Here is a 12,474-nt window from a genome sequence, read left to right on the forward strand (position 1 = left end):
CATATACTTCATCTATTTTCACTTATTGTATATGAAAAAGTCTGTTCAGTTTCCATGTTGGTGTGTTTTGTTTCTGGTTATCAAAATCATTCTCATAACATTTTGGCTCAAAAGCTTCAGCTACTTTACATGGCTTCTTTTAAAAATATGTGTATATTTTTATTGTTATTGTAAAGGTGATGTACAGAGGGGTTGTAGTTATATAAGGCAGGTAATGAATACATTTCCTTTTGAAAAGTGTCATGCCTTCCCCCACTCTCTCCCAGTTTTTCCCTCCCATCCCCACCCGTAAGTTCTATAGTTTATTTGCCAAATTGTGTCTGGTGAGTACCACTGCTGCATTTATTCACACTTTGTCCCTCCACTTTTGTGTTTCCCTTACCCTCCCAAAGACATCTAGACTTACAAATAAGATGAAGGTGCAGAAAATAAAATGAATTTTTCATAGCTAAAATATGGATCCAACCCAGATGCCCCCTCAGTAGACAAATGGATCAGAAAAATGTGGTACTTATACACAATGGAATTTTATGCCTCTATCAGAAAGAATGACATTGCCCCATTCGTAAGTAAATGGAAGGACTTAGAAAAAAATTATACTAAATGAAGTGAGCCAGACCCAAAGAAACATGGACTCTGTGGTCTCCCTCATAGGGAATAATTAGCACAGGTTTACACTAGTCACAGCAGAGGATCACAAGAGCCTAATAGCTATGCCCTTATGAATGCATAAGATGATGCTAAGGGAAATGAACTCCATGTTATGGAAACGACTGTTTTATCACTGTTGTAATTACTTTTAACTGCCATATGAAACCGTAGCTTCTATTGTTGATGATCCTCTTGTATCCCCTTCCTGTGGTTGTACCCGCACTATCACTGTATCTTATCTGAGTACATTGGAAACTGTATATACTGCTATTAGAACTAGGGAAGTGAAAGGGAATATCAAAATCAAGAGACAAAGGATAGAAAGACAAATGACTACAAAAGCAATACTTGCAAAACCATTTGGTGTAAACCCACTGAACAACTCATGGAGGGGAGAGGGAAAAGGGGAGAGAGGGGGGTAATGAGGGAGGAGGTAACAAATAGCACAAGAAATGTACCCAAGGCCTAACGTATGAAATTGTAACCTCTCTGTACATCACTTTGACAATAAGAAAAGAGAAAAAGAAAAACACCTTCAAAGAAAAAAACACTCTTGTTTCCTTTTCTTGGAGTTTATTCCAATAAATATTATTTTATATGCTTGTATGCACATAGATATTGAGCTTTGGTGATCCTCTTCTAAGAATATTTTCCTTTGGTCTCACTGTGGGGATATCTAGAGTTCTGTATATTTTATTATGTTCCTGTATACATATTTTTTCTTTTTTGTCTTCTACTATTTAGTGTGTTTACTTGTAGTTTTATGGGCACATTCTAGTTACAACAAATGAGAGAAACCATGCAGCCTATATTTCTTTTGGTCTGGCTTACTCCACTTCATATTATTTTTTTCCAAGTCTTTCCATTTCCTTACAAACATTCCTATATAATTCTTTCTTATGGAGGGGTAGAATTTCACCCTGTTTCTATGTGGCTGAATTAATCTCTTATTGGCTTGGCTGTCAGAGCAAGTAAATTTTAATCTCTAACCAAACACATAACTGCATTACAATCTATTACTCTGTTTTCTCCATAACTAGATTTTACTTCTTTGAAGACAATGATTATGTCTTTCTTACGTATTTTTTAATCTCCAGAATATGTTGCTACTCTTTGTTCTAGAAAGGAGCCCAATAGATGCCTCTGTATTGACTGATAAAATAATCTCTCACTAAATTGGCTCTCTCTTGTTTGAACCAACCATGGTTTGGTTTGAGGATTTGGAACTGAAAAGTAGAAGTGAAGCAGTATCTGAAAATGAGCATTGGTAGGGAGAATCTCCTGGGAAAAGCGAAAGGATTTAAAGCTATGTCATAATGAACATGATGATATGTGAGTGGCATTAGGGTCGACACCAGTCATGTAGAGAAATTGGGAACTGTCAGGATCTGCTGGAGTAGCCCTCATGAAACAAGCAAGAATCATATGGAAGCTAAACCTTACTCATCGAATCTCTTTTCAGCAAGCTTGATTTGCCTGGCTCTGACATTGTTTCACTTCTAATCAGATGTGAAGGCCTTTGCAATGAGATATTTTTGATGTAGAGATAATCACAGGCTTGATCTGAGTATCAATGATACCGTGTGAAGATTTGTATTTGAAGATACTTCAAAGTGTCCTTAAGCAGGGAAATAGGCGATGCGTTAATACTTATTTTAATGTGTGCATTTACCGAACCTTTCATTCAAAAAAATTGATACACCACACACACACATACACACACACACACACACACACACACACACACGTGTTCATGTTTTTGTGTGTGTGCCAGTTCTTGGGCTTGAACTCAGTCTAAGGACTGCCCCTGAGTTTCTTCTTGCTCAAGGCTGGTATTGTGCCACTTGAACCATGTATCTACTTCTTGCTTTTGTTTTTTGAGTAGTTGTTGGGAGATAGGTGTCTTATAGACTTTCCTGCCCTGTCTGGCTTCAAACCATGATCCTCAGATCTCAGCCTCCCAGGTAGCTAGATTTATAGGTGTGAAGCACTGGCACCCAACAAAATTAAGTAATGTTTGGTACTGTGTGAAATGACAAGGACACATCAAATAACCACATGTGCACATATATACATACCTACAAAATCATACTCATATCAACATTTATTCGTTGCATGTGTGGTACTAGAGTTTGTTCTCAGGACCTGGGTGCTGTCCCTTAGTTCTTTTCCTCAATGTTGTTGTTCTATCACTTGAGCCACAGAGCTCTACTTCCTCCACTTTTTCTATTAAAATAATTTTACATTTGATTTTTTTAAAGCATCAACGGTCACATGAAGATCCAGCAGCCATGAGATTTAATTTCTATGAAGTTATTACCACAGGGCAGTGGGCACCTTCTGACTTGAAAACACTGCAGAGGAGATGTCTGATGCCCGGATGGTATGCGGTCCACATAGAGAGATGGCTAACCTACTTTGCTACTTCCCAGGTAATGCCCTGAAATGGATTTTCTCTGTTTATTTGATCATGAGTACATTGCATTGACAAGCAAAACATGAGAATAAGAATGAAGATACGTGTTACTCTAGGTAATAATTTAAAACCAGAGACACTGTGACAAAGAATCATGAACCATATATATATGAATGATTATATGTAATATATAATAATCATATATATGATTATATAGAATATATAATATACGATTAAGACTAACAGAATATTGTTAGATAGCTCTGAAACACAAATAACAGGTGTTTTAACAAGTAGCTGATGGAATCTCCGTGAAAAGTACTCTCAAACAATGCGGTCTGATGATTCACGGGCAGCAACTCCTCAGATCCCTGCCCTGAGGACTCTTGTAAGGAAGATTCTCTCATCATGGGAAGTGCTGTAATGGCTCAGGAAACAAGGTTTACAACCAGATATTTCTGGTTTGAGGGAAGCATGGTATCCTTCCTGGTTGTCACCCAGCCTCAGGCTCCTTTGAAGCTCCGTGTGGAATATCAGGCAAATCCAATATTCTAGGGCAGTGTACCAAGGTCTGCAAGTCAGACATAAGTTTCCTCTGTCCCTAACTCTCCTTTTGCTTTATAATAATAGGTGGAGAGAAGGCAGAGAATAGCTAGGAGACGGTGCTACTGATGAGATTACAGGGAATAAATGTGTGGAGATGTAACAATGAAATTCTCCCCTGTATAACTAATTAAGCTATAAGCTAATTTTTAAGCAAAGAATTGTTAAGCATTGATGCCCAGAGCAGTGGGTTATGTACTCAAAGGAAATTCAGTGGGCTGGAAAGTTATCTGATTATATTCACCAGCATGGAAAAATCCTGGTCCAAGTGAAGAGCTCAGTCAAGAGAATGTCTGTATTTACTTCTGAGTTAGAATAAACTAATTTAAGGGCTATTACTGGATAACTCGCAAAAAATTATGAGTTATGGGCAATTTTAATTACTGTAAATTTGAAAGATGTAAGAAAAGCAAATTGCTAAATACAATCTAAGGGATGCTTTCTTCTTCATAATGACTTAATTTATTCATATTATGCCAGGTCAAGAAAGGGAACTCACTCTATTCCATTTAGTTTGTTCTTCCTGAAGTGACTATTTTTTGACTTGGCAGTTGCTAATTATTGATGGACAGCAGCTGAGATCTGACCCAGCTACTGTGATGGATGAAGTCCAGAAGTTTCTGGGAGTTACACCTCATTATAATTACTCTGAAGCACTAACGTGAGTCTATTCTCATGCTTGATTTCATTTCCATTATTTACCTTCATAAATTATCACCAGTGGGTGTATATATAGCATCATTAATACTAGGGATGAGTTTATACATCATTTTGCTACTCAAAAGCAGTCCAATTCTCATCACGCATGGACTGTCTTCTTTTTGAAGACCAGGGATACTTATATTATGATAAATTCCTCAATTTGTGAGCATTTCCTCAATATACATCAAGTTAACTAAACTTTTTTACATGTCTGCTCTACTACAAAAGGTGTCCTATTAATTGGGGGTGATAAAGGTGATTTTATAAAATGAGGTTTACTCCTGTGAGTAATTTACAAGTTGGAAGTGAAATACAGATAATAATTATTCCCTCTGTGAAAGTGACAACAATTTTGAAACCCAATATGCTTATGTTTTAGTGTGTATTCATTAAATTATTTATAAACACATGCAATTATAGATGAGTTCTACTAGCCATTGTCGCATTGTTAAACTATCTCCAAACCTTCTAGTGTATAGTAATGGCAATTTTATTACAGTGGGCCAGGAATAAGGCAAGATGCATCTGTTTTGCTTGTGGTGTCTGGGTCACAGCTAGGAAGTCTAGAATGTCTGGGTATGATTCAAATAGATGATATCTGCAATTACCTGGAGATTTCTTGCCTCACAGACTGGCTACTGGTGTGGGATAGCTCAAAGGCTGAGCTCAGGAGAACAAAGACTGTCCACATGGCCTCTCCATGAACTTGACTTTTTCATGGTCTGATTGATGTTTGTGTCCCAAGAGCAACTAATAATTTAAGGGAAGATGTAAACTTCTCTGGTCAGACTTGCAAACTACGTAACAGCTCTTATGCAATGTTCTGTGAGTTACCGTGATCACTAAGGCCAGTCCAACATTAAGTCAGGCTTACAGAGACAAAGGACACATGTTTTCTCTCAAAGGTGAAAGTTAGGTCTAAATTGTAAATGGATATGCAAATATATACAGGATTATTGGTGTATATGCAGTGACATATTAACTAAAATAAAGTATATGCAGGGGAGAATCCCAGTAGTGCAACTCCTTTGAACAACTTCCTTACAATTAGTTGGCAAGATGGAGGAGAGAAGACAGGAATAGAATGGAGAGAAAAAGGGTGGATGAATCCAATCATTATATTCAGTATACATATTTGAAAGAGGAACTTGGAAAATTAAAGGGATGGTGAACTTGGGAGAGATCGGGAAGAATTATGAAAGCATGATATTGAGTAAAATGCATTATTCTCCCAAAGTGACATGCCTAATTTAAAAGCCAGGTGCTGGTGGCTCACACCTATAATCCTTGCTATTCAGGAGGCTGAGATCTGAGGATTGTGGTTCAAAGCCAACCCACACAGGAAAGTCCATGAGACTCTTAACTGCAATAAACCACCAGAAAACCAGAAGTGGCACTGTGGCTCAAAATGGTAGAGTGCTTGACTTGAGCAAAAAGAGGTCAGAGATAGCACACATGGCCTGAGTTCAAGCCGCACCAACGACAAAAGAATAAACAAAGAAATTAAAAAAGAGAAAAGCTATGCTTTAGGAAAAAAAATAAAAGAATACAGAAATAAGACCTAATGACAAGGGCCAAGGCCAACTTGTGCCTTTGTAGTGAGAGATAATGTTACATTCATCTTGAAAAAAAAGAACTAAAGTTAAGGTAACTTAGAATGAGGGGGTGAGTGCAAATGTAAAGAAGCAAAATAAACAAAAATAAAACCGTGAGGCAGTCAAAACAGATTTGAAAAGGGCATGGAGTTTACTCATAAAAAACTCTTCCATGAGGTCTGAGATAAAGCCAATTAAATTTTAGTTGAAACTCTAACAAGCCTGATTATATAATTTCCCAGTTCATAGAAGATTAGACTCAGCAATTAGACAATTAGAGAGGGTAATGGAGGGGCAGGAGAAACAATAATAAGATTGGGTTTTCCATATTCACTAAAACAACTTAATGAAGTTTTTACCCACACATGGAAATAGCAAAGTGGAGAATGCCCATTCATGTTGATTAAGCTCCTTGTAATATGTTTTACATTAATAGCTAATCAATAGCTAATCGATGTTGCCATATCTTGCCCTGCCTTTCTACAATCAATTGTTTCGATAATGACTCCATGCTGTTTACTAAAAATATTTGCTTCTGGTTCAGTAGATTTGTAAAAATCATGCATTATGTCTTATCATAAAAAAGTAATAAAGCTAGTGAACAAAGTGTAATAAATTTAAAAGGCAAGCACCAGCCAACTCATATCCCAGAAGTTGTCTCATAGTTATTTTGGCTTTGTACTTTAATTCATAATGTTATGCCTACTAAAATAAAAACAAGAAGTGATGAATTGTTCAAGTTTAGAGAAGATAAATATCCTTTGTTATACTTAGCATATTGAAAGTTATTACCAGTAGAATAAATGAAACTAGGAAAGCAAAAAATGTGGGTTCAAGGTTATGGTAATTGTATCTTTTATTTATTTTCATTGTAAATGTGATGTACAGAGGGATTGCAGTTACATTGGTCAGGTAATGAGTACATTTCCTTTTCAAAAGTATCACCACCTCTTCCCTCATTTTTTCACTCCCAAATTTCCTCCTTCCCAAGTTATGTAGTTCATTTTCAACAGTGTTTAGTGAGTGTCACTGCTGAATTAGCTCATCCTTAAAAATACTTTTATTATCTTTAAGTAGTTGTGCAAAGAGTCGCCATTCAACAAAGCAGTTAATGAATACAACGAATCTTTATCAGTGTCACCTCTTTCACCATTCCTCCCAAATCACCCCTTCCCTTGCTTTTCTTAATTTTGTAGGATATGAATTGATTTTCAGGACTTTATTCTCTCCAACATCCTCTCTTTGCTCCCCTACTCCCCTCTCTTTGCCCTTCTGCCCCCTACTGTGTATCTACTTCCTGGTGTGTATTTTGCTGGAGAGTGAATTAGCCTTCCTAAGGAATTATACCATTTAAGTTCTCTTCCAAACCTACCACATTTCAGTTAATATATTTGTGTTCACTTGCATACTACCTTATTTATCAATTAATTCTAGCTTTCACATATGAGAGAAAGCATGTATCATTTGTCTCTCTGAGCCTTACTTACATCATTTAACAGAATTTTTTTTCCAGGACCTTCCATTTTTCTGAAAATGATGCAATATTATTCTTTCTAGTGAATGAGTACAATTCCATTGTATATATAAACACCACATTTTCTTGATCCATTCATCTATTAAGGGACACCTGGGCTGTTTCTATATCTTGGCCATGGCTTGAACATGGCTGGGAAGGTGACCTTACTGTATTGTAGTTTGTAATCTTTTGGAGTAATATCAAGGGTGGAAATGCTAGATCATAAGGTAGTTCTATGTTTGATACCCATATCTTTGAAAATCACTTCAAATATTCTAGATCCTGCCTCCTTTGGCTATACAAGGCCTTGCTCATAACAGCTGCCATGGAAAACAGAGCCATTGGTGCCAATGAAAGACAAGGCGATTCTCTCACTGGGTGTATAAATAATTTGACTTTTTAGTGGTGCTATATTTTGCCTTAATTCAGTTAAATATTCTCATCTTAGAAAATACAGATCAGGGCACTATTTATACCTTCCCCATCTAATTTTTGCATGCTATGTTAAATTGTTTTTCCTCGTGGGAAGTTAATGGAAACTAGAGAAAAGACTATGATAGGCCAGGAGCAGATTGAAAAGTTGAGATTGGAAATAACTCTGTCTTCCTTTCACCCATTTAACTAGTGATGTATTTAATTTTAATTGGTAACATGTACTAGGACAACTTGTACTGCGAGGATCAGGGCTCTAATAATAGATTGGGCAAAAAACTATGAGGAAGGCTGCTCTCTCACTCTAAATGAGTCCACATATGTGCAGAGGCAAATTGCAGGTGCATCAGTGTTATAGGAATGAGCCCAGGGCAACAAAATATCCTGCAACTAATTAACTTTACATCCCAGTCAATTATGCTTCATCCTTCTAAAACATCTGCTGAGCAACAAAAATGCAAACCTTTTCAATGTTTTATGCATGCAGCAAGTCCCATAGCAATAATTGAAATTTCCCTTCTTATTTGGTTCATTCTTTCAGTTTTCCTATCTTGTTAGTCCTAAACAAAAATTCTTCTATATTTGAGTTTAATAAAACCACATAATTAGGTCACCCATCGTTTGTTTTGTAACTTAGTTGCAGCTGTGAGAGTAAAACAGCCTTAGAAAATTCTTGAAGAATGTAGGGAAATGAACCCTCTAACAAGATTATCGCCCTTCAACAAGAGGGTTGTCTACTCTTGTACCCATCATTTGTATTGCCAATATCTCATACTGTCTAAAATTATATATTTTACAAATAAAATATATATTTACATATATATTAGACATTTACAGGTTTGATTTCCTTTATGGAAAGTGTAATCATTTTGAACTGCAAAATAAAAGAGCACATAATTTTTCCAAACTGGAAGTTTAATTATATTTATTTTCAGAGTAGTAAACCTATCTTATATTCAGCCACTTTATTGCACTCCATTGAAAGATGTGAAAGAAATATGTCAACGTATTTTGACAGGGAAATCACAAGTAAATAACATATCCTTAGATCCTTTGCATATGTATGAACTGTAATGTTGATGTTTTGTCCTCTTTTGTGATTTCATATGTAAAATATGGAACTTAATCAACATAACATTGGATTGGAAATCTATATGCCTTTTGTCAGAGTAGAATTACTTAAAACTACACAACTATGTATACTTTTGTACTCTTGTTTAGCTTCTGTCAGAACAGATGATTATTTTTATTTATTTATTTTTGGCCAGTCCTGGGCCTTGGACTCAGGGCCTGAGCACCTTCCCTGGCTTCTTCCCGCTCAAGGCTAGCACTCTGCCACCTGAGCCAAGCGCCCCTTCTGGCCGTTTTCCATATATGTGGTGCTGGGGAATCAAACCCAGAGCTTCATGTGTAGGAGGCAAGCACTCTTGCCACTAGGCCATATTCCCAGCACTGGGTGATTATTTTTTTAAAATGAATTACGGTAAATCAAAGCAACAGGTATGCAAAAGTACATTTTTGTTATCCAATTGGAAAGGCTCTCTCACTTAAAATTCCTACATACATTTTATCATCAGTGTATATATATATTATCTGTTGTAGGTTTGATCCCCAAAAGGGCTTTTGGTGTCAACTACTAGAAGGAGGAAAAACCAAATGTCTTGGGAAAAGCAAAGGCCGAAAATACCCACCCATGGATCAGGAGGTAATGTTTTCCTAGTCCAAATTACTTTGGCAAATTTTCTTGGATTTCTTTTTCCACTCTTTCTTTGGAGTCAATAGTTCTATATATTTAGAAGGGAATGTGGACAAAGGATTGATAAGTATCTCTAGAAATTGTTATCTGTTAGGAATTCAAACATAAGTGTCCATTACAAAGGAACACATGTTGAACTATGTAAGGCACTTAAATAAGTTATATAGCGAGTGAGGAATTTTAGTTAAAATATGTATATACTACTAATACACTCAATACATATATCCGAGTCCCACAGATTCATATCAAGCTAAGCAATGGAGAAAGCACAAGGAAAAAGCAACAGACTCAGACTGTGAGCTAGATAACTCAGTTATGGTCACTGAGCTATAATAAGATGCATAATCTAATAATAAACTGAACTATAAAAAGACAGGACAGAAAACTCAACAGACATGAAGATATGCTGGCTCAAACCTGCCATTCGCTACTCTGGAGGCTGAGATCTATAGGATCTCAGTTTAAAGACATCTCAGTCAGAAAAGTCTCAGAGACTTCATCTCAATTAACCAGCAAAATGCCAGACTGCATGTATGGCCTAGATAATAGAGCATCACCCGTGAAGAAGAAAAATGCCTGAAAGCATAAGGCCAGGAATAGAAGCCCTGACATCAGTACACAAGCAAAAAGTATTGCAAATACATAGACATGGAGAAATGCCTAATGCCTAATGACTAAAGTTGGAAAACTACTAAGTAATCTACTCAGCCAAATGTTATACATTTTTTTGCCTGAAGCAAGTGAGGAAAAGGAGGATGCAGACGACTGAGATGTCACTATGGAAAAAGAAATCCCAGAAGGTTCCTAAAACTATACCTGTCAACTGGACAATTTCAAAACATTTCGTATATAATATGCCCCCCAAAAAAAGTCAATATAATTTTCCCACGACTACTGCAAAACATCTCATCTCACATTTGAAGTGCTTACAATCTACTTATGGGAAGACATAGAATAAAATGCCTGGTAACAGGAAAGATGAAATGTAGTTTTCTTCTATCTATTTTTACAATGTATACAACAGTTTCTAAGGGAGTTTAAGGAAGAAAACCATTCATTTGTGTTAAGACATTGGTGAGGGCTTAGAGAGATAATCTGAACAGATGTACAAAGGCTTTGTGCCTTGACCTGCTCCCTACCCTACACAGGAAAAATGTTCTTTGCTATTCTACCATAGTTCTGCAACTATTCTGATTGAGTTAAGCTATGATGTAAGAACATCAGCGAGGAAGCCAAGTTATAAGCTTTCAGATTTCCAGACACCTCTGTATTAAGGGAAAAGTTAAATAAGAAACTAAAACCATTCATATATTTTATAATTCATTATAACCATTTGTCTGATGAGGACCAATCTCGGCAGTTTGAGTGAATGAGTCCTGAAAATAATAAAGGAAACATGTATACAATGTGGCAAGTTATAATGGTGAAATTTTATTGTGTGTTCACTTTTAATTTGTATTCCTGGGGTCAGTTTTTAAGGTAGTGTGAATAGTTTTATCTGGCTCACTTCTGTAGATTTAGTGTCTCATGAGGTGTATACCTCATTTATCCTTGGTATTATAGCTTTTTGGAATTTTCTCTGTGTAGGCATTGAATTTCTCACAATAAATGTGTGCAATAATAGTAGATAAGTCACTGAGGATAAACCTAGATCTGTTTTTATTTTACAATTATGCTTTTGCCATTTTTTTCAAAGATAATAAGAGACAATACTTGGAGAAAAATGAGTCAAATATTTTGTAGACAATTTATGATAGAATCTATCCTAGAGAATTGATAATACATAGTTCTCAAGAAATATATTACATAATCTTGTATAAATAAATTATTTAGCAAGAAAATGATGTGGAATAAAATACAACATTACTGTTAATATATTATTATCATTACTTTTTGTTTTAATACTGGAGCTTCAACGCAGGACCCTGAACTTCTTCACTCAATATGGGTGTGTTCTACCATTTTGAGTCACAACTCCTGGCTTTTTGATGGTTAATTAGAGATAAGAGGCTCATGGACTTTTCTTCCTAGGCTGGTTTTAAACAGAATGTTCATATCTCAATCTCTTGAATAGACATATTACAGATGTTGTCCACAGTTGCCAGCAATGTATTCAATATATACATAGATAGAAGTCCAACTCTATGCTTGAAAAGGAAATAGGTAGTGAAGATACAGGGTGAACCAGTAATGAACTCAAACTACCACAGAACAAATAAATTAATTATGACCACTGAATTCTAAGAAGATGAATAAAGTAATGACAAACTGAACTATGAGCAGACAAATTCTCAGCAGAGGAGAAGGTATGTGGAGAAATGCCTCATATGTCAGACTAGTGTGGGAAAATGAGGCAGCAATCTCCTTGGCCAGACAAGGCAGGGAAAGGAAAGAGGCAGGTGATTGACAGTTGCTACTATAGAGAAACAAATGGGTATCTTTCATATCTTCTGTTTCTTTTTTCTTTCCAGTCTAGATCCTTTCTGTCTAATTACTACCGCGATCACAACGTGGAACTGTCCAAACTGCTCCATAGACTAGGCCAGCCTCTGCCATCATGGCTGAGACAGGAGCTGCAGAAAGTGAGATAGCACTGAGTCAAGAACCAGCCTCTCACGAAGCTTGCTTGCCAGACGAGTAGATAAAGCAAACCCCACAGCTTTTATCCCAACATGCACTTGTGACTGCCAACAGCGGACTGTGAATAAACTTCCTTCAGTCTGTTTTCTAAAATGATGACTGTCATATCTACACGCATTGGCGATTATTAGTATTAATCACTATGTAAACTCTTCAGAATAAA

General features: G+C 36.3%; 1 protein-coding gene across 1 annotated transcript in view; it reads left to right on the plus strand.

The window, feature by feature from the left end:
• Positions 1–12,262, plus strand: part of LOC125341460 (bifunctional heparan sulfate N-deacetylase/N-sulfotransferase 4) — a 230,635-nt gene extending 218,373 nt beyond the window's left edge. The window contains exons 10-13 of the mRNA XM_048333514.1: positions 2,913–3,083; positions 4,222–4,331; positions 9,518–9,620; positions 12,143–12,262. Coding sequence (XP_048189471.1) covers positions 2,913–3,083; positions 4,222–4,331; positions 9,518–9,620; positions 12,143–12,262 — 504 coding nt within the window. The remainder of the gene's footprint in view (positions 1–2,912; positions 3,084–4,221; positions 4,332–9,517; positions 9,621–12,142) is intronic.
• The last annotated feature ends 212 nt before the right edge of the window (positions 12,263–12,474 follow it).

The sequence above is a fragment of the Perognathus longimembris genome, chromosome 24 (assembly GCF_023159225.1).
Source record: "Perognathus longimembris pacificus isolate PPM17 chromosome 24, ASM2315922v1, whole genome shotgun sequence".
Lineage (NCBI taxonomy): Eukaryota > Metazoa > Chordata > Mammalia > Rodentia > Heteromyidae > Perognathus > Perognathus longimembris.